The sequence below is a fragment of the Lithobates pipiens genome, unplaced genomic scaffold (assembly GCF_037356315.1).
Source record: "Lithobates pipiens isolate NorthernLeopardFrog02 unplaced genomic scaffold, aLitPip1_a1.2 Scaffold_18, whole genome shotgun sequence".
Taxonomy (NCBI): Eukaryota; Metazoa; Chordata; class Amphibia; order Anura; family Ranidae; genus Lithobates; species Lithobates pipiens.
In genome coordinates this window covers 335,016,183-335,038,149 of record NW_027507758.1, presented here as the reverse complement: position 1 = coordinate 335,038,149, position 21,967 = coordinate 335,016,183, and the positions used below count along the sequence as shown (strand labels likewise).

Here is a 21,967-nt window from a genome sequence, read left to right as displayed (position 1 = left end):
TCTAGAGCAACAATTCTTTTTTTAGATCCTCAGAGAGTTCTTTGCCATGAGGTGCCATGTTGACCAGTATGAGAGAGTGAGAGCGATAACACCAAATTTAACACACCACCTGCTCCCCATTCACACCTGAGACCTTGTAACACTAACGAGTCACATGACACCGGGGAGGGAAATGGCTAATTGGGCCCAATTTGGACGTTTTCACTTAGGGGTGTATTCACTTTTGTTGCCAGCGATTTAGACATTAATGTGTTGTGTTGAGTTGTTTTGAGAGGACAGCAAATTTACACTGTTATACAAGCTGTACAATCACTACTTTACATTGTAGCAAAGTGTAATTTCTTCAGTGTTGTCACATGAAAAGATATAATAAAATATATACAAAAATGTGAGGTGTGTACTCGCTTTTATGAGATACTGCATGCTTCATATGTGGGCAAATGTCTGGATTCCTCTAAAACAAATGTATTGTTAAAGGTAGCATCAATGTGACATTTTTTTATTTAATTTTGCATCTCTATTCTTAACCACTTCAATACAGGGCACTTAAACACCTTCCTGCCCAGACCAATTTTGAGCCTTCAGCGCTGTCGCACTTTGAATGACAATTGCGCGGTCATGCTACACTGTACCCAAATGAAATTTTTATCATTTTTTTCCCACAAATAGAGCTTTCTTTTGGTGGTATTTGATCACCTCTACGGTTTTTATTTTTTGCGCTACAAATAAAAAAATACCGAAAATTTTGAAAAAAAAAATGTTTTTTTTTGTTTCAGTTTCAAAACTTTGTAAATAAGTACGTTTTCTCCTTCACTGATGGGCACTGATGGGGCTACACTGATGGGCACTGATAAGGTGGCACTGATGGGCACCAATGTGGCACCAATGAAGTGGCACTGATAGGCGGCACTGATGAGCGACACGGATGGGCGACACGGATGGGCGACACGGACGGACACTGATAGGTGGCACAAATTGGCACTGATAGCTGGCACGGATGGGCGGCACGGATGGGCATGGATAGGCGGCACAGGTGGGCATGGATAGGCGGCACAGGTGGGCATAGATAGGCGGCACAGGTGGGCACTCATAGGCGGCACAGGTGGGCATGGATAGGCGGCACAGGTGGGCACTCATAGGCGGCACAGGTGGGCACTCATAGGCGGCACAGGTGGGCACTCAGGCGGCACAGGTGGGCACTCATAGGCGGCACAGGTGGGCACTCATAGGCGGCATCGGTGTTATAGTAATGGATGCCAATCAGTGCCAAACAATAATGCATGCCAATCAGTGATGCCCATTGTGGCCACTGATTGGCATCCATTATGGGCACTGATTGGCACCCATTGTGCTGACTGGCACCCTGGTGGTCTAGGGAGGATTATGGATTTTTATTACCTTTTCCCTGGTGGTCTAGTGGTGTCCCTGGTGGTCCAGTGTGGGCATCCTCGGGGGGGCTGTGCTGATAATCGATCAGCACAGACCCCCCCCTGTCAGAGGAGCAGCCGATCGGCTCTCCTCTACTCGCGTCTGACAGACGCGAGTGAGGGAAAGCCGATCACCGGCTCTTCCCATTTACACTGTGATCAGCCGTGATTGGACACGGCTGATCACATGGTAAAGAGTCTCCGTCGGAGACTCTTTACCGAGATCGTAGTTGCCGGGTGTCAGACTGACACCCCGCAACAACGATCGCCGCGATGCGCGCCCCCGGGGGCGCGCAGCGGCTTATTATCCTAATCACGTCATATGACGTGAGGTTAGGATAATGAAACCACTTTGCCGCCGTCAATTTGTAATAGGGCAGGCGGCAAGTGGTTAAATGTATTGGGAATATTATAGTATGAATATGAACTGTGTTTTACACAGAATACAGCAAAATTATGAATATCTTCAAAGGGGAGCAATCGGGAGATTTTTTCAGTGATAAAATATCTCATTCTTTATTGTGATTAAAAGCAAATAGTTTTGTAAAAATCTGGAGAAGTACTTCTTTTAGACAAGCTTGATGTTGATGGTTTGGTTTACTCAATCTTTATTCAAGATTTAAATCTGAAACATGGCCTACCTGCTTATCTAAGAGGAGATGCATTTGCTGCCATAATCTGTGCTATTTACTTTAATAGAAATAATAAGACAGGCTTTTATTTAAATTGTACAAGCATTCTCTTGTGGTGGCTCTCTCTTATGCCCCGTACACAGGAAAAGGTCCGATCGGATTATATTGTTGGAAAATCCGATTGTGTGTGGGCTCTATCGGACTTTTTCTGTCGGTAATTCCGACGGAAACAATTTGAGAGCAAGATCTCAAATTTTCCGACAACAAAATCCGATCGGATCGGGTATATTACCCTTTGCAAACATTTTACTAAACTTTTGTTGTAGATTTCTATGTTTTGTTATTCTGTTTTGTGAATCTGAAAAGGAGTGATTTATAATTATCATTCAGATGCTGAACTTGCAGGGCTTTGAGGAAAGTGGCAGGGTCTGCTTGCCTTTAGACATGATTTCTTTTTGAGAGTATCTCACCAAAGATATATTTTTGTTGTAGGGGATGCCCAAAATCTATCTTAGTGCAGACTTCTGGGAAACTCAGTGAGCCAATCACACAAGTGGAAAATTGCTTTTCTGGGGGAGTGCTCCATACACCATTTGTGTACAGCATGCCTCCAGATTGCCACCATATTGCATTGCATTTTACAGAAAATGACAGCGCTGTAGATTGAAAAAGAAAGGTAATTTTTAATAACCTTTAATTGCACAATGAAAAAAAACATATTTGTTGCGCTTGGATCATACAAAAGGACAATAAAATCAATAATTAATATAAAGCAGCTGACACAATATGCATGGATAAGCACAAACCGGTATATAAAGAACGGTGTAGCGCTACTAAAATTCATAAACAAAGTCCAACATGAACTACCATATTTATCAGTGTATAACACGCACCCCAAGTTTAGGAGGGAATTTTAAGGAAAACAAACTTACATTTAAATGCCTATCAATGCAGCCTTGTCAGTGTCCATCTGCAGCCTTGTCCATCATTGCACCCTTGTCGGTGTCATTTGTAGCCTTGTCATGCAGCCTTGTCCATCATTTGCAGCCATGTCGGTGTCATATGTAGCTTTGTCATGCAGGCTTGTCCATCATTGAAGCCTTGTCAGTGTCATTTGCAGCCTTGTCAGTTTCATGTTCAGCTTTGCCGTTTAAAAATGGCGCCGCCGAGATACAGAGCAAGATGTCCTTTGTATCTCGGCGGTGCTCGTTCGCTCTCGGCAGCTTTTGGGCACTCTCGGCCATTCTCTGTGGCTTTTCGGTCGCTCTCGGCAGCTTTCGCCCGCTGAGAATGCCCGAGAGCGGCCGTGAATGGCCAAAAGCCGCCCACAGCCTCACAAGCGGCAGGGGGTCGAAAAAATCTTCTAGCAATCTGGTGAGCTCCTAACTTCTTGAAGTGAGCTCACATCACTGATTTTGCTTCAATCGTTGTTGCCACCCCTCAATTTCTACCCTGCTTAACTATAGAACACCTTCATCTCTATAGCATAAGGAGGATATGTTCCGCAGCCCAACAGAAAAGCATTCAACAAAGCTGATAACACTGCTTGAGACTTATATGCAGCAGTGGCTCTGTGTGGTCAGCTCACAACAAGAAGTTAGGAGCTCGGTGGATTTCTGGTATGATCAACAGGTACTTTTCTGTATAGCAATTTTAGGGGCAAAACATGGAAGATGTGCATGCACTGCATATGCTTCTTTTATTTTCCCAGAAATACAGTTTAGGATGCCACCAACAACCTCTTTCTGAAAGTGCTAGTGGTGTGGAATGATGGTGAACCGAAAGATATTTTCTAAAATATACACGTGCAGGCACTTTCTCCAGGTGGAGAATGCCCAATAAATGTTCTGTGACAGAGGACACAAAATAGAACCATTGATCAACCCAGGCCTATTTTATAAATCGTTTTTGATATTAGGCTAATTATCACTAGTTCACTGACTTTTGTGTTGACCAAATTATTTCAGTACTTTAGGTCAATGACTGGATCAAACCTGCAGCTACTATACTGCAGGGTCTTCAGTCGCTTACTAAGAAAGTGAACTCTGCATCGGGATGATGGCATACCATCGCATATTTCTGTCTCAAGTCTACCCAATCAGATTTTATATCCTTTATAGCCTTTAGATCAGTGTATGCTAGGCACAGTGTTCCTGATTGCTGCTATGCTAGTCCCCAGTATCACTAGACTGGTGTAAGCCAGCAGCAGTGTTCCTTGTCGCTGCCACACCAGTGCAGTTTGCTTGCCACCTGTGCTAACCCAAGCCTGTTTGACCACATTTCTACCTGCTGTCTGGACTGATCCTCTGCTTTCCGTCTGAACTTAACCCATCTGTACGTTCCACTGACTACATTCTGGCGAGACACCAGTCTCAGCTACCCTCTGCAGATAACTGCACTTTGGGATGACAGGAACGCCTTTGTTCTTCCTTTCTCCAGCCTCCTGCATTTTCTGTTCAGTGAACATGGCATTCCTGTGGGCAGCCACATACCAGTAGGCTAGGATTTCTTGGCTTAAAGGAACAGGGACTGCTATAGATGATGCTATACTAAGCTTTATTCCTTGACCACTTGTAGGGAGATGACTATTACAGTACACTGTTTTTGATACAGTTGGTTAATTTTTGTGATACAAAAGATGCAATGATTGATACATAATCAGTCCAAACATTGAAAAAGTCTCACACGTAGTATCCACATACTCAGGAACAGTAGCATAATGTGTTTGGGGTGAAATTCTAAAGCGGTTGTATACCCGCAGAATTTTTTTTTTTTAAACCTGTAAGGCATAAGGCATATTGAGCTAGTATGTCCCGCACTTGCCTTAGAATGAGGCATTGGTAGCTGATCTCGGTCCACACCGAGGGAGCTGACATTTCCCCTCTGCGTGTCTTCCGGGTTTGCGGCTCACTGGAGCCGCAATGTCGTCACCCCATGCATGCGCGCAGGAGACTTCTTTCCGGCAACGTCCGCTAGCGTCTGCCAGACCTTCAGCTGGACCTTCACAGCTCATGCGCTGCTGACGTCAGTGGCTGCATGCAAAGTAAATATCTCCTAAATTGCACATATTTAGGAGATATTCATTTTACCTACAGGTAAGCCTTATTATAGGCTTGCCTATAGGTAAAAATACAAAAAAAGTATAAAACCACTTGAGAAATCATTTGGAAACAGGGCAACTTTGTGAAAAAAAACAAATTTAATTTCTGCAGTTTCATAAGATTGCAACATAAAATTACAACTTAAAAAAACCTCACAATGCCTCTTATTAGTTACCTTTTATTGTATTTTTTCCCATTTTTGGGTATTTTAAACCTCCACGAATAAGATAAGGCAGTCAGCCATCAGGAGTCATACATTTTCAAATATATAGAGCATGGTTTGTAGACTATAACGTTCACACAAAGATTATTTATTTGCAAAGTTTTATGAATGAAATTAAGAAGAAAAAAAATTCTCAAAATTTGGTCTTTATTCTTTTAAAGTAAAAGTAAAAAAAAAAAACAGTCGTGATTAAAAATCACCAAAAGAAAGCTCTATCTGTCTCAAAAAAATGATCTAAAATTCATATGAGTACATTATTGCATGCCTGAATAATTGTAAGCCCTCTGGAGCCCCTTGAATCCTAACTTTTTGAGTTAAGGTGAATGCCACCCCACATGAAAGTGCTTGTTTCCTGAGAAACCATTTGCTAGACCCAAGCAGGGTGTACCTAACCCCATACAATTACCAACTTAAAAAAAAATCATTGTCTGCATAATGTAAGGTGATCGGATTTTCAAAATTAAATCCAGCGCCACCTTACTGAGTATCCCCCCTTATATTGGGGGGTAGGACAGGGCAGAGCAAGGAGGTGGATATAATAGCAGCATGTGAAGTGCACCACATAAACTGATGGATGTGGCCAAATTATGCTAACAGTAGGAGGATGGTTTAATAACACCCGAGCTTACTTTTCTCTGGGTCAAGAATTTGCACCCAGATGTGCATGGCAGATCACCATCACAACCAAGGGCAAGGTTGCTAATGATCCATATCCTTACCTCCCACAGCCAAGTCTACACAAGCCGAGAAGGGAGGGACTGGGAAGACCATATAATATTGATATGTAACATCAATAACCCTAGACATAACCAGGAACAGACACCCTGGTCCCCCTCCCTTCTGCTCCAGACCAACCAGAGAAATGTTGCTAAGCTGGATTACCCTGAAGCCGCCCGAGCCAAGAACTCTATTATTAAAGCTGGAAAGAGTTTTGTCATATATTATTTTACTGGAGACAAAATTGGACATTTTTTTTCTAAGGGCAAATCTCCTAAAAGTTGATAAGTCTAGTCACCCTAGCATAGAAGCTTCTGTAGGTTCAAGCAGTGTTAACATCACGGGGATGGACAATGCCTTCAAAATGTCATTATTCCCCCACTCCCCAAATCCTACATAGGGTACTTTCAATATTTTTTTTCAAAGTAAGGGAACCAACTTTATTAAGAAAAAATGTTCCTACCCAAGCCTGCATCCTCACAACACCCCACCAGGTCCTTGCCTACTGGATGCTGCATAAGATCTGGCAAACTTTGATGCCTGCTCTGCTTTATATTTACTGTCTTTTGTGGCAATCCAGGCTCATTTTATTAGATAAGTCTTGATTATATGTTGATTAAAATGTAAAAAATGTTTTATTTTATGTTCCTACGCCTTCCATTTACTGATAACTAATTTATTTTAGTTTCAGAATCAGCAATCTATGGTAGATTGTCTGTATCAGCTGGGGAAATGTTCCAAGGTTAATGGACCCTTAATACATCTCCTTTTTTCTGAAATCAAGAATTTTGTTGATGAGCTTCTCCAACACCAGGTTTGTTACACTAGTTTTTTTTTTATTGGGATTTAAGAGTGTATACAGCTGCTTTATTTGCAAAACCAATAATGTAATATAGGTATATACAGTAACTATTCTGTATATATCTGTTTTGCTGAGCATCTAGGCTTAGTGTCAGCAGCTAATATATGTGTAGATTCACCTGGGCACAGATATTTCACTTCTATTTTCATTCAATGATGTAATATACACGATTGCAGCCTGTCTTACGAAGTCCTCGGGTTGCAGCGTTTATACTGGGATGATGCCTGCAATTACAGGCATTATCCCACTATCAGACTTTTCAGCTGGCGATTCTCTTTTAGGCAGAAGTGATTAGAGTGGCTGAATAGGGGGAAGGGAGTTGTTGTTGACCCCCCACCCCCCCTCCTCTCCTGCCAACGCCGCCGCCTTTTCTGGGCTCTCCTGTCCGAGCCTAGAGCCCAGAAGTGCTGTGAAAAGTGGCAACAGCTGCTCAGCACAGAGAGAGGGGAACGAAGGTTGTTCCTCCCTCTTTGTGACCCTGGAAACTGGGAGTGACAAGTATTTTGCCACTTCTGGTTCTGCCTCTCTGTTTACCTCACTGTTAGCGGCCAGAAAAGCAGCCAGTCATACCAATCTGTGTCTGGCTGCATTGGAGGCAAGAGGAGAGATTTGAGGTCTAATAAACTCCAGATCTATCCATAAAGAGGACCTGTCACAAGGGCTGTGGTTCATAATAGCATCCCTTTGGTCCATTCACAAATACGAATGCATACGTAAGCCCCGTACACATATGTAAACAGTGATTGCATCACAGATGTGAGGTATCATCGTGACCCTCAGAGCAGGAGCAATAATTCCAGTTCCAGACCTCCTCTTTAACTCTAAACTGGCAACCTGTAAAAATGTTTAAAGTGTTGCCTATGGAGAATATTAGGCACTTTCGTTTTGCGCCATTCCAGGGGCATACACAAATTTAAAGAGTGACATGTTGAGTATCTATTTACCTGGCATAATATCATCTTTTACGTTTTACCAAAAAAATTCAAATTCTAGGGTATTTTAATGTTTCTACAAAGAGTTGCGCTAAGAAGTATTGAGTCAGACACCAATAAGGAAAAAACAGTCCCAAAAGTGGAAAAGAGGTTCTGTGATAGCATCTGTACTATCCACCACCTTTAACTGTAAGATCTAGTGATAATCCCCTCCACCATAGGCAAAATGGTCGCTTACCAGATTGCACTGACCTTCTATCACAGAAGGTCAGTGACACTTTAAGCATCCCAGAAGTCTCTTAGGGCATATGGATCCCCATCCAGGTATCAATATCAGATGGTCCCCAAAATATAAAAGACTCGCCATACTGTAAAAAATCCTAAAAACTTTATTGTAGATATAAAATATTGCACGTACAACAAGGAGAGCATGTAATAGCATTGGAACTAAAATCAAGCTGGTCGGCTATTTGTAGCTCTGTCCTACGCCTTTCGTCATGAAGACATCATCTGGGGCACGTTGAGTCACCGCACTATATACAATACAACCTAACCACGCCTTGGTCTGAGCCTTGGGTGGCCAACCGCGCATAGATAGCAAATCTAGCAACGGAAATCCCACATATACATAGTTGGCATTAAACCACAGAATATAATACTCAAAAAAGTATAAAATCGAATTACTGTTAAAAGAATAGCTATCCTCTAAGAATTTTCACAAGGGAAATGATGAGCAAACAAACATCAAGCAATCAAATACTGTATTTATTGGCGTATAACACCCACTTTTTCACCCTGAAAATCCGGTGCAAATAGTGTGTGTGTGTTATATGCCGATACTGCAATTTGGGCTGCCTAGGAGGGGACAGCACAAGAGCCGTCAGATTACATACAGCGAGAGTCTCCTGTTTACTCAGCGGCCTCTGTAATAGGAAGTTGCGTCTCCTGGGCCGGAATTGGACCACTGTTCTGTCTATCGTAGAACTTTGTATTAAAGAGGCTGCAGAGTAAAAAGATTTGCGCTGTATGTAATTTGATGGCACTCGTCCTGCCCCATCCCTGTCCCCTCCGAGGCAGTAGTAATCTAAGGTGATGCTGCAGATGGGCACTGATCAGCCTGCATTTATGGCAAAGGTGAGGCTGTAAATGGGCATTTATCAAGCTGCAATGATGGCCAATTGTGAGGCTGCAGATGGGCATTGATCGGGCTGCATTGATTGGCAATTGTGAGGCTGTAGATGTAATCTGTTTGCACTCGTCCCGCCCCATCCATGTCCCCTCCAAGGCAGTAGTAATCTAAGGTGGTGCTGCAGATGGGCACTGATCAGCCTGCATTTATGGCAAAGGTGAGGCTGCATATGGGCATTTATCAAGCTGCAATGATGGGCAATTGTGAGGCTGCAGATGGGCATTGATCAGGCTGCATTGATGGGAAATTGTGAGGCTGCAGATGGCATTGATCAGGCTACAGATGGGCAATGGTGAGGCTGCATTGATGGGCACTGACCTTTATTTTGCTTCAAAGTTCTTCATTTAAAATTTAACTGCGTGTTATATGCCGATAAATACGGTAACTGCCTCAACCACTTAGACATCATTGATGTTTAATTTAATTAATCGTCTACGAGAGGTTATAACAGGAGTGACATCTAATGGCTACAAATTACATTACATCACAAATGTACCCTAATACTGTATTTGCTGGCGTATAAGACTACCTTTTACACTTAAAAAAAATGCCCAAAAATTGGGGGTCGTCTTATACGCCGGGTATACAGGTATACAATGCTGCCCGATGGATGTCAGCCCCCAAATGTCTGCTAATACTGTATGTGGCTTCAGCAACAAACAGTATACGCCGTTGAGCCAATCCCGGCGAGCGATGTATTCTATTAATGAATACAGAGCCTGCTTGGATTGGAGTAACAACCACTGCCAATCCGAGCAGGCTACATAGAGTAGCCTGCTCGGATTGGCTTTGAGAGAGAGAGAGAGAGAGAGAGGCAAGGGCTGATGATGCTACAGCCTCTGCCAATCCAAGCAGGCATTGTATTCATTAAAATAATACACCGCTCACCATACTTCCCTGGGTAAATCCATTCACTGATCTCCTACTACTATACATCCTGCTATTTGCCTTTGAGGTCCCAGGCACCCAAGAGGGACAGGTAAATCTGGGACATATGACAGGGGGGTTATCAAATGCATTTTGGTGGACAATTCCCATAGAATGTAACCCAAAAGTGGTATAGGTTTGGTTAGTGAAAAATTCTACTTTCCAGAGTTGTGACATTCTGTCAGGAATCCGTCCGTTCCGTACGATCGACTTTCCGTACGCGCACGCGCATTCGTGCCGCGGGTCGTCGTGGGCACGAGCGTCTTCCAACGCACGCGGGTGCACGTCGATCGTATGTGCAAGCGGTACACGCACGCACGGACGAGCGTTAGCTCGATTTGCGCCAGTGGCCCTTTTTAAAGGCGCAGTTACAGTGGTTCTGTGCTGTCTCGTCTGCAGCTAGTGCCTGAAAATACCTGCTTGCCTGCCTGTTACCTATCTGATATCTGACCCGGCTCCGTCTGACCTTGCTGACCTCTCCTGCTCCGACCCCGGCTTGTTTGACCCTTCTTGGACTGATTTCCTGTTGCCGAACCTTGCTTGCACCTGATACCTCTGCTGTCTCCTGCCTGTTCCTGTATCTGCTACCTTGCATCCAGAGGATCCATCCATCCTGATCCAGTGGCCTGCAGCCTTCTGCTTCCCTGCTACAGAGAGTTCCTGCTTCAGAGGATCCTCATCTCCTGACACCTGCTGCTGCACCTGGCTGGACTCTCCTACCCCACTGTGCTCCGGTCTCTCTGTTCCCATTCCAGTGAGACCAGAACCAGAGCCGTAAGAGAGGTCCCCTTCCACTAAGTCAGACTCAATACCCAAAGTTCTTAACACATTCAACAGATCTCTGTTTGTGTTATTATTGTTTGATTTACTTTATGACATAACACAGAATGGCGGATGAGTGGTTGGCATTCTTGCTTTGTATTTTTTAATCGTTCTAATGTTTTTTTAAAATGGTGTTGCCTCAGAAGGGGGGTAGTCTTATACCACGAGTATTGCCCAAAACCTATGTTTTCAGTTGAAAAATAGGGGGTCGTCTTATACGCCCAGTCGTCTTATACGCCGGCAAATACGGTAGTTGTAATAGCTGCCTAAACCATATAGATGATATTTAGCTACAGGAAATCCCAGGCTTTGTCTACAAAAAGTCACGCCACTAAAACAAAGAAAAGCGGCATCTAGTGTATAAGAAAAATATTGCATTAAAAGAGCGTACCTAAAACAAGGGCAGTAAAATATCAGCCTCACATGATCCCAAAATATTATTTTAATGCAAAAAAATTAAGTAAATAGTTTGAGAAATATATCCATAGGGATATCATTAGGAAATAATAATAATAATAATAATAATATCAAACATGCTAAACCAACTATAATTACTGAAATGCATGTCACTAATAGTTGAATTGAAGAAAAGAAAAAAAACAAATAAATAGAGGTGAAAAAGAGCAGAGTAACCCCTAAATTTAACCAAAATTAACCTCTCAAATTGTTACATTCAGGACAAAAAACCCTATACAATCAGTATAGGCTACCAGCCCAAACCCTGTACAATCAGTATAGTGCCCCAATTGTCTTAATAGAGTCACACAGCATTTAATCAACACAAGAGACATCTAGTGGCAATTAACATATTCTATTCTCATCATCTAGCCATGCCAACAAAAAATGTTTGATTCCCTAAATAAAATGGCACCACTAACATCTAAATTGGAGAAAATAAAATAAAAACACACCACTGAAGTCTTCAAAAATTATACCTACAACAAATATGGCACCGAAAAAATTCAGACCAATTGGGGGGGAAAATCATACCCCCATAGATCACATTCACCATTAACAATACCCGAGGACAGCCAACCAAGATTCAGACCAGAGCTTACAAGGTAACATTCTTAACATTAGGATGTATAAAAAATATTCACAAAAAATGGATTAGGAATTGTCAATAAATGTGTTGACCTCCACATCTATACCTTAACCCTGTGGGACATAGTATTTCACTATGTATCCAAGACCTGTCTAACTTAGAGATCGCTCTAACTAGAGAGCTACTCCTCCAATGAGGGTTATATTTATCTGTATCCAAAAAGATTGTGTTTGAGGGGTCTCTATTGTGCACTGCTGCACATTGTTTGGATACTGGATGGTATTTGAACCCTTTTCTAATATTATTATGTTCACTGAGCCTCGCCAGTAGAGCTCGCTTGGTTCTGCCCACATATTGCAACCCACAGGGGCACAGTAACAAATATACAACCCCTGTGGTAGAACACGTGATGAATGGATTTATCTCAAAAGCACAAGATGTGCTAGTAGAGACAAAGCCATTTTTTCTTCTATTCTATCTCCCATTAATGGTACAAACCTGACAAATCCTGTAAGATTATGGAAGAAACTTAATTTCTTAGATGGAGGGTTATACACATTTGGCACAATCTTATCCCCGAGGGAGGGAGTACCTCTAAGGATTACTTGAGGTCTAGTGGGTAAAACAGTGCTGAGCACTCTATCATTGCCAATGTCTTTGTATCAGGCGCTTTATGCTCTGATGCTGAATGGAGAAAGTGGTTATGAATGGGAGAGAGGACAAGGTATCCTTTTTCTCTTTCATGGGTTTCGAGACTCTTGTTTATATCCCTTTTAAATGAATCTATTTGTCAGAATAGTATCCTGTGTTTTGAACTCACTCACCTCAGTGCAATTACACCTTAACCACATATATTGGCTTTTAGAGGCTGCCCTAAGCCAAGATGCATGGTGGCAGCTATCTAAGGGTATATAAGAGTTCCTATCAGTAGGTTTGAAAAATGTGGTGAAAACTCTACCCTCCTTGATGGAAATTCTAAGATCCAAAAAGTTGACCTCTTCTAAACTAGCTTCATAGCTCAGATGGATTCCCCTGTTGTCATTCAGAGAGCTTATGAACTCATCTAAATCTGGACCACTACCATCCTATAGGAGGATGATGTCATCTATGTACCTGGCCCACAAGACCACATGGGGTCTCTTTTGGGCATAGATGACATCCACCTCCCATTTAGCCATAAAAAGATGCCCCATGCTGGGGGCATATTTAGCCCCCATGTCTACACCAAAAATTGGTTCTCAAACCAGATTGTTCAGTGCCACATATTCAAAAAGTTACACGATAAAGGACATCTGTCCGGCAGTAAAATCCAAATTATGATTTAGCCAGTTCTGACTGGCGCACGCCGATGTATGTCGGCAGAATGGCACGGGCAGGCATATTGGCGTACAGGTACATCCATTTCTATATGCTGCCCTGCCAAGGATCAGCTAGTTTAATGACCAGTTCCTTATTATTACATAAGGAACCCAAACTTTTCTCCAAATATTGTTGCATTTTGGCATTTTGTACCTTCATCTAATCCAAAGATGGCTAATGAGGGCTGAAACGCTGAGACCAAATTACCTTGTTCTCCTTGATGGAATTCGTTATGAAATATTGTTTGATATTAAGTTTGTGTACAATTTTGTGTACATCCATGTATGTCTGAAATTTGTTCAGCCTTCTAGGCGGGCAAACTTCAAACCCCTATCCAAAACCATTTTTCTGAGTCAGTTAAAATCTTACTGCTTAAATTGTATATTCCAATTCTGTTCACATCTTTTTTTTTCTTTCTTTTCTGATTGTAACTGCCTCCCCCTCTAGTTCCTCTATTTGTTCAACCAGTCTATTTATACCCTGATTGGGTCTGGGAAAACCCTAATTTTGATGTCCCTGTTGTATCACTTTTTGACACTAGATGTCACTTGTGTTAAATGCTGTGTGATGCCATTAAGACAATTGTGGCACTTACGGTAGCCTATACAGATTGTATAGGGTTTGGTCCTGAATATAACAATTTGAGAGGTTACTTTTGGTTAAATATAGGGGTTACTCTGCTCTTTTTCACCCCTATTCATGTAGTTTTTTTTTTTCTTTTCTTCAATTCAACTATTAGTGACATGCCTTTCAGTAATTATAGTTGGTCTAGTATGTTTAACGTTGCATTATTTCCTAATGATATCATTATGGATAGATTTCTCAAACTATTTAGTTAATTTCTTTGAATTAAAATAATATTGTGGGATCATGCGAAGCTGATAATTTACTGTCCTCGTTTTAGGTACGCCATTTTAGTGCAATATTATTTCTTAGCCACTAGAGGCCACTGGTTTTAGTAGCGTGACTTCTTGTAGACAAAGTATATGATTTCCTCTCTACCTCTTGCGGAACACTCCGATTTGGATTCCCTGTTCTTTTTTTCGACGGGTCAATAGTCTTTTTAGCTCCTTTTTATGGGCCGCTGGGCATCCCAGGATAAGTTTGTGTACTTTACAGGAACCATGGGGTCAGGGCGGATTGGCGCTACCTGATCTTTTCAAATATTTTATAGGGGGACAGATGGTGATTGTTAGGCGCTGGTTGACGAAGGACGCTGGGGACTCGGCGACGGTATTAGAGGCAGCCCGTCTAGGTTCATATGAGAGTTTATCTTATCTAGTTTACAGGGGCCCACAAACTGCCTCACCCTTGACTGCCTCAATGCGAACGACAGTACGCGCGTGGTATAAGGCACAGGCTTTGATGAAAACAGAGGCAGGGAGCTGGTCACAGGACACCCCTCTCTGGTTTAATCCCAGACTGTCTCATTTTGGTGCAATTCCGGATCCAGTAATTTGGGCCAGAGTCGGCATCAAACAATTAAAGCATATAGTGGGGGGGACAAGGCTATACAAGTTTGACCAACTGAAAGAAAAATATACCCTTCCTAATTGGTATTTCTTTCGTTACCTCCAGTTGAGGCACGCCTTCCTTACTCAGTTTGGTTCTGATGCTTTGGAGCTGGGTGTGTCTCCCCTGGAGAGCATGTTGAGGAAAGAGGACCTGATAAAACCCCTTTATGCAGTTTATAAAGAACTATTTGTGGAAAGGCCAAAAAAGCTTAAAAAGTGTAGAGACACATGGAGTGCATTGGTAACGGATTTCGGGGGGGAGGATTGGGATGATATGTGGGATTACCCATTTCAGACGCTGGTATCAGCCAGAGATAGGCTAATTCAATTTAAACTTTTACACAGGGTGTACTATACCCCGGCAAGGATAGCTGGGATGTATGGCACAGATGCGGCAGTATGCTGGCGCTGCCCGGACAATCATGCTGACTTTGACCATGTGTTCTGGCAGTGCCGGCAGATACAGGTATTCTGGAAAGGGGTGACACACACTATACAGACGGTGCTTTCGGTGCCGATTCCTGTTAGGGTCGCGACATGTTTACTCGGGCTGGTGGAGGAGTTGGCGCCCAGAAGGGCACAGGGAATTATGATTTCTCTTTCTTTGTTCTATGCCCGTAAGGCTATTCTGTTGTGTTGGAAGAGACCAGAGCCGCCCACGGTGTCATTCTGGAAAAGTATAATTAACAAATCACTACCAATGTATAAAGCTACCTACTTGAGTAGGGGATGCCCCAAAAAATTTGAGAAAGTGTGGCAATGTTGGCTAGATGCTGAAGATACTGTGAATTAATCCATTGTGCTGGGGCTGGGTTTTGATTTCAAGCTTGCTATACTGGGCGGGGGAGTGATATGAGTATGGTATTTTTCTGTATGCGGGTTGGACGGTACTGTCCTGGATGTTTTGGACATGTCATTTTGGTATAGTTGGGAATATGGAATGAGCTTTAGTATTGGTTGGAAGGCTGCACAGGGGTTTAAAGGGGGGGGGGGAGGGTTGGTACATGTGTCTTGTACTGTATGTGTTGATAAAACTGTTAATAAATAAAAAAAAATTAAAAAAAGTATATGATTTCCTGTTGCTATTACAACCATTAGACCCCTTTGACACCGGGGTGCTTTTCAGGTGTTTTAGCACTAAAAAAAGATGTCTAGGTGGTTGAGACAGCTATTTGGTTGCTTGATGTTTGTTTGCTCATCATATCCCTTGGTGGTAATTCTTAGGTGATAGCTGTTCTTTACACCTAGTATTATATTCTGTGGTTTAATGCCGCTATGTACATATGGGATTTCCGTTACTAGATTTGCTATCCATGTGCGATTGGCCACCCGAGGTTCAGACCAAGGTGTGTTTAGGTTGTATTTTATATAGTGGGGTCACTCAACATGCTGCCAATGCCTCGGATGATGTCATCTTATGATGAAACGTGTAGGGCCATGCTAGCTCCTGGCTGTTCATAGCTGGCCAGCTTGATTTTCATTTGAATGTGATGACATGTTCTCCTTGTAAGTGCAATATTTTTTATATAAGGATTTGTAAGGATTTTTTACACTATGGCGAGTCTTTTATATTTTGGGGACCATCTGTGATATTGATACCTGCATCGGGATTCCATATGTCCTAAGAAACTCCTGGGACACTTAAAGGCCCTGGCTGAGTTTAGAGCCTCAAGTGTCACTGACCTTCCTTGATAGAAGGTCCGTGCAATTTGGTAAGCAACCATTTTGCCTATGGTGGAGGGGATTATCACTAGATCTTACAGTTAAAAATGGCACAACTCTTTGTACAAATCTTTTGTTTTGGGAGTGTGCTATATCTCATAGTAGAGGTTACCGCTTTTTTTTTGATGTTTCAGTTATTACAAAAACATAGTTTTATGTTTAATGTGTATTACAATGTGTTTTTAGGTGCATAAAAAAAAATCAGGTTTAAGCAGGCTTCACAATGGTATGACATACGTTCCAACTTTGGGAGCACATGTCGCATGACGTGTATAAATCAATGGTTCCCTATGAGAGCCATCTTAACTGGTCCGACTTTGAAAAAGGTTCCTGCACTTCTTTGATCCGACTTTGGTCTTCAGCCCATTGAATATCATTAAAGCCGGATCAAAGTCAGATTATCCTCTTGATCCGAATTTGGCATACGACTTGTGTTCTGAGGATCTTAAAGGGGAGCCTGACACCGATTATTATTTTTTTAAATAATAAATGGCATAGTGTTCCCTCCAGGACCATACCAGACTCTTTGGTCTGTATGGATTTTAATGGAAACTCCCACGCCAAAATAAAACCAAAAAACTGCGTGGGGTCCCCCCAAAAAACCATACCAGACCCTTATCAAGCATGCAGCCTGGCAGGTCAGGAAAGTTGGAGTGAGCAAGTGCCCCCCCTCCTAGACCATACTAGCCACATAACAAGCCCGGGGCATGATGGGTGGTGACATCACAAGGGGCCGGGTCTGTGGAAGATTTCATCAGATGGCCACGCCCCATTACTATATAAGTAATGGCACACGCCGTAGCTAACATTTACAGTGGGAGCTAGCGTTGGGAGAAGATCGGAGGAAGAACTGGCAGAGGAAGAAGAAAGCAGAGAGAGACGAACCAGAGGAAGGACTGGTAGTGGAAGAAGACCTACAGTAGCTCAGTGAGAAGAACCAGAGGAAGAGCCAGAGGAAGAAGACATCAGTGCAGCGAGAAGAACCGAAGGATGAAGACATCAAAGGACTGAGAGGAAATTGAAGGGAGAAGAGATGCTGGAGCTGCTTTAATAAAGGACTTTGTCAAAAACCAGAGTGCTGGTTTTATTTCTTTGTCACTTTTTCTGGGTGAATGGATAGGGATACAATGAACCCCATACTCATTCACATAGGGTGGGGGGCTAGGATCTGGGGGCCTTCTTGTTAAAGGGGGCTTCCAGATTTTGATAAGACCCTCCGCCCACAGACCCTGACAACCACCAACCAGGGTTGTCAGGACGAGAGTCCCCTGCCCCAAAGCACCCACCCCCCCATGTTAAGGTCATGTGGCCTGGTATGGTCCTGCCAGGCTGTGTGCTCAGATAAGGGTGTAATATGGATTTTAGGGGGGCCCCATGGGACCCAAGGGTCTGGTATGGTCCTGGGAATGAACCTTATGCTGTGTTTTTTGTTTTGTTTTTTGGCAAGGGGTTCCTCTTCAAGATTTATATAAGACTTAAAGGGCCTGGTATTTTTCAGGATCAAAGTCAGACATGAAGTTGCAGGGCAAAGTTGTATCCACAGTCATGCAACCAATGGCATAGCAATAGGGGTTGCATGGGTCAAAATTGCAACCCCACCCATGTTCCAGGGGGCTCCCCCGACCTCCCTGTCACATTAGCATACCCCAACTACACAAAATCCCAGACTGGTCTTCCACTTTGCATTCCAATCCACACCCCCTCTGCTCTGGTTGGCTGGGAGATGGAAAATTTCTAGCGCCATTTGTGAGTCTTGAGCCAAAGAGGAGCTAGAGGGGGAGGATGGAAAATGTTGGTGCTGGCAGCTTGCGTGGGTCAGACACTGAGCCTGGATGGGGCTGAGTGAGGGAGGAGTGCGCCCCTCTCGCAGCCAGGACAGATTCACTGTTGAGGTAAGGCACCCCCTCAGGTCTGTGTAGGACTAGGAGGGTGCCAGATTGTAAACATGCAGAGGAGTCTGTCCACCACCCTATGCCCAACCTCTGCTCTGTTGCTGCTAAAGCCTCCAAAACTGCAGTCCCGATCACAGCTTCCCATCTAGTAGTCACCAGAGCTCTCCCCTGCGCAGAAAGAAGAAATCGGAAGATGGATGTCAGACTGCATTCTTCACATGTGAGTCCCGAATGTTCTGCTTTTCACTCTGTAGCAAGCTGTGCTGTGCCCTGCCCTCTCCCCAGCAGGACAGTTATAGTGAAAGTGAAAATCGCATTCTTGAGTATGTTAGCCATCGCCATCAAATCATTCTCTGCAGCTATTACCTTTTGTACCACCCCCTCCCTTTAGAATGTAAGCTCTAGGTACGGGAGGGCCCTGCTCATATTGTATTGAACTGTATTGTAATTGTGTCCCCCCTATACATTGCAGAGCACTGCATAAACTGTTGGCGCCATAGACATCGTGTATTATAATAATAATAATAATAATAATAATAATAATGTTAGGAATATACCGGGACTTTTTAGATAGTACATAGATGTATTCCATGGATGTGAAAGAGGCTGCAGCACTCTTCCTCCAGCTAAAACCTCAGTATCATCAAATACATGAACATTAACCCGGTATAATAAGATGATGGGGGCTAGAGTGTGACTCTAGCCAGTCACAATGTTCACAGAAGCTGTGGGGAACCAGTCACAGCCCCAGAGGAAGCCTGCAAAAAAAGGAGCTCCAGTCTCCCCCAAAAAAATTAAGTCAGCAGCAACAAATTCTGTAGCTGCTGACTTTTAATATAAGGATACTTTTTTAAAATATCTCTTTATTCGTTTTTTTTACATATCCTTTATACATTTCACCATTTACATTCATCGCTCTCTCATGAGCTTCCATAAAATCCATTCATAGTCTTGTCCTCAAATACTATAAAATTGTACATATACATTTATACATTCATATCCCTCTTACTCCTTTTTTTTTTTTTTTTTCCCCTTTTGGTGTGGCTTTCCCTATCTCCATACTGTTTTATCCTGATGCCGTTATGGAATTTTCTATCCAACTTGCCCATACTCTCTCATAATTCTCTCCATGTCCTCTACTCCAATATGTTTCCCTATATAGTAGTAAATTACTATTTACTAAATTTTTCCACTGTGTTAACGTTGGAGCTTCCGCCTTCTTCCAATTCAGCACTATTGTCTTTCTAGCATAAAAAAGCAACAGACCCACCTGTATTATCCTTCCCAGGGCCGCTGATAGGGGGGGAACACCAGCCCTCCTGTACTGGGCCCTGCCCTGTAGGGGGGCCCAGAGGCAGAGGGGGGACTCCCACACTATAGGGACTATACTAATCCTGAGCTAGGGTCCCATGTAGTGTGCGTGGGAGGAAGCAGAAAGCAAATTATTTAAACACTTTTGGGAGTAATCTGCAGCCGTATGTCCAGACTATTACATACAGTACATTACACAAGTCCCAGTCTCTTCTATATCAATACACCGTCCGGGACTTGTGTAATGTAATTGTCTGGACATACAGCTGCAGATTACTCCCGAAAGTGTTTAAATACTTTGCTTTCTGCTTCCGGCTGTCCAACTTCATGCCCAGGTGGAAGGAGCAGAGGTTTTAGAGGAGCTCAGCTTATGGCCGGTCCCCACACTCCCAGATCCAGAGGATCCAAGCCCCCCGCCCCAGGAGAAGCACTGCATGAGGACCCCAGATAAAAGAAGCCAGCAGGACCAGGTACTTGTGAAGTTGGGGGATGTTAGGTGGAGGTAGAGACTGGGCCCGGGCTCTGAGCATAAAGTTGACCATACTGCATACTGCTCTCCCACATATCTAAAATATTGTGGGTATTCACCGTGCCCAGAGTGAAAGTATTTTCCCTGCTGTACTTTCTATTGCGTTAATATACAGTATTAATGCTGCCACAGTAACCACATGGCTGGAGTGACACATCTCAGGGGCATAATTGCTGTGTATTAGTGAATGCTTGTGTTGGCCACTGAAGAGTCATCCACAGTGGATCACTTTTCAGTGGGTTTTTGCTAGGTGGTGGGGAAGCAATAATTTGCCTCCTGATTTAATCCATTAAAACCTGTACTTGGCTGCAACTACATTCATTGTACACAGTTGCAAGTGGTCCCCTTTAATGGTATGGGTCATTTTGGGATATCAAATGCCACACGGGAGATAACATTTGTATACCCCTATTTTAGGGTTGCCACTTTTTCTTCAAGCCAAACCTGAACACTTTAGTGGCGCACAGCAAAAAAATTTTTTGGGGGATTCTGTAAAGGATTGCAAAAGACCTATGACACCTTTGGGCGCGCCAAGGAGAATAGTAAGGTGGCTTGCATAGTGCCCCCTCACCCTCACTGTTCTGCACTGCATTACTGCCTTAATATTGTGTCCAGGTTTCAAGTGGACTGAAACCCGGACACATGATTCAAAACCCGAACTGTCTGGGTGAATGCTGGACAGGTGGCAACCCTACCCTATTTGCTACCTTTGCCTGTTACTCCCTCCTGACCCTTGCACTCTGTATGCTACATACTCCAGATCCTCTGTATTCTATGTATTACCCAATGCTGACCCCTGAACTAATCAATACCCACTCCTGACCCCTTTATTCTGTACAGGCATACCCCACTTTTAAGTACACAATGGGGTTTATTTACTAAAGCTGGAAAGTGAAAAATCAGGCTCACTTCTGCATAGAAACCAATGAGCTTCTAACCTCGGCTTGTTCAATTAAGCTTTGGTAAAAAAAAACCTGGAAGCTCATTGGTTTCTATGCAGAAGTGAGCCTGATTTTGCACTTTCCAGCTTTAATAAATAAACCCCTTTGTGTACTTAAAAGTGGGGTATGCCTGTATGTTACATATTCCAATCCCCCTGCATTATATGCATGACCCATTCCTGACCCCTGAACTAATCAATACCCACTCCTGACCCCTTTATTCTATATGTTACATATTCCAACCCCCTGCATTATATGCATTACTCACTCCTGACCCCTAAAACATGAACATTACCCACTTCTGATTCTTGCATATGTATATTAAACCCTGCATTTCTCCATTGTACACAGTCCACGGGTTAGAGGGAGGGGTGCTCAGGTTCAGGCTTATGTGGGGGGCCCCGCCAGGTAGACTGTACGTGGCCCCATGATTTTTAACAGCGGCCCTGATCCTTCCTATAGTGGTGATATTATCCCCTAATAGTCCTAATAGGCAGATCTCTGCCTCTTGATTTAAAGAGACTGATGGTACTATAGTAATTACTCTCAAAACCTCCCTCCAGAATATCACTATCTTTGGACAAGACCAGAATATGTGGATGAAATTTCCTGGGGTGCCTGCACAACTCCAGCAGTTTTGAGCGTTTGTATAATTTGTATGGTGTATAATAATAATGTATTATTTTAAATTGTATTAATTTATCTTGCAGAAATACTAATATTTGGAGTGGAGATCTCCATATCTCCTCCCAGTTTTTATCTGCTAATGTTGGAACATCTCTTGTCCGGGTTTCACAGCTTACTTATATCTGAAAATGTAGT

The 21,967-nt window shown here is 43.0% G+C and overlaps 1 protein-coding gene across 2 annotated transcripts in view; it reads left to right on the top strand.

The window, feature by feature from the left end:
• MEI4 (meiotic double-stranded break formation protein 4) overlaps positions 1-21,967 on the top strand; it is a 298,878-nt gene that overhangs the window by 100,532 nt on the left and 176,379 nt on the right. The window contains exon 3 of one of the 2 annotated variants that reach the window (XM_077487349.1): positions 6,786-6,914. In XM_077487349.1, coding sequence (XP_077343475.1) covers positions 6,786-6,914 — 129 coding nt within the window. Of the gene's footprint in view, positions 1-6,785; positions 6,915-21,967 lie in introns of those variants that run through there. The other variant, XR_013276747.1, reaches the window with a different exon arrangement.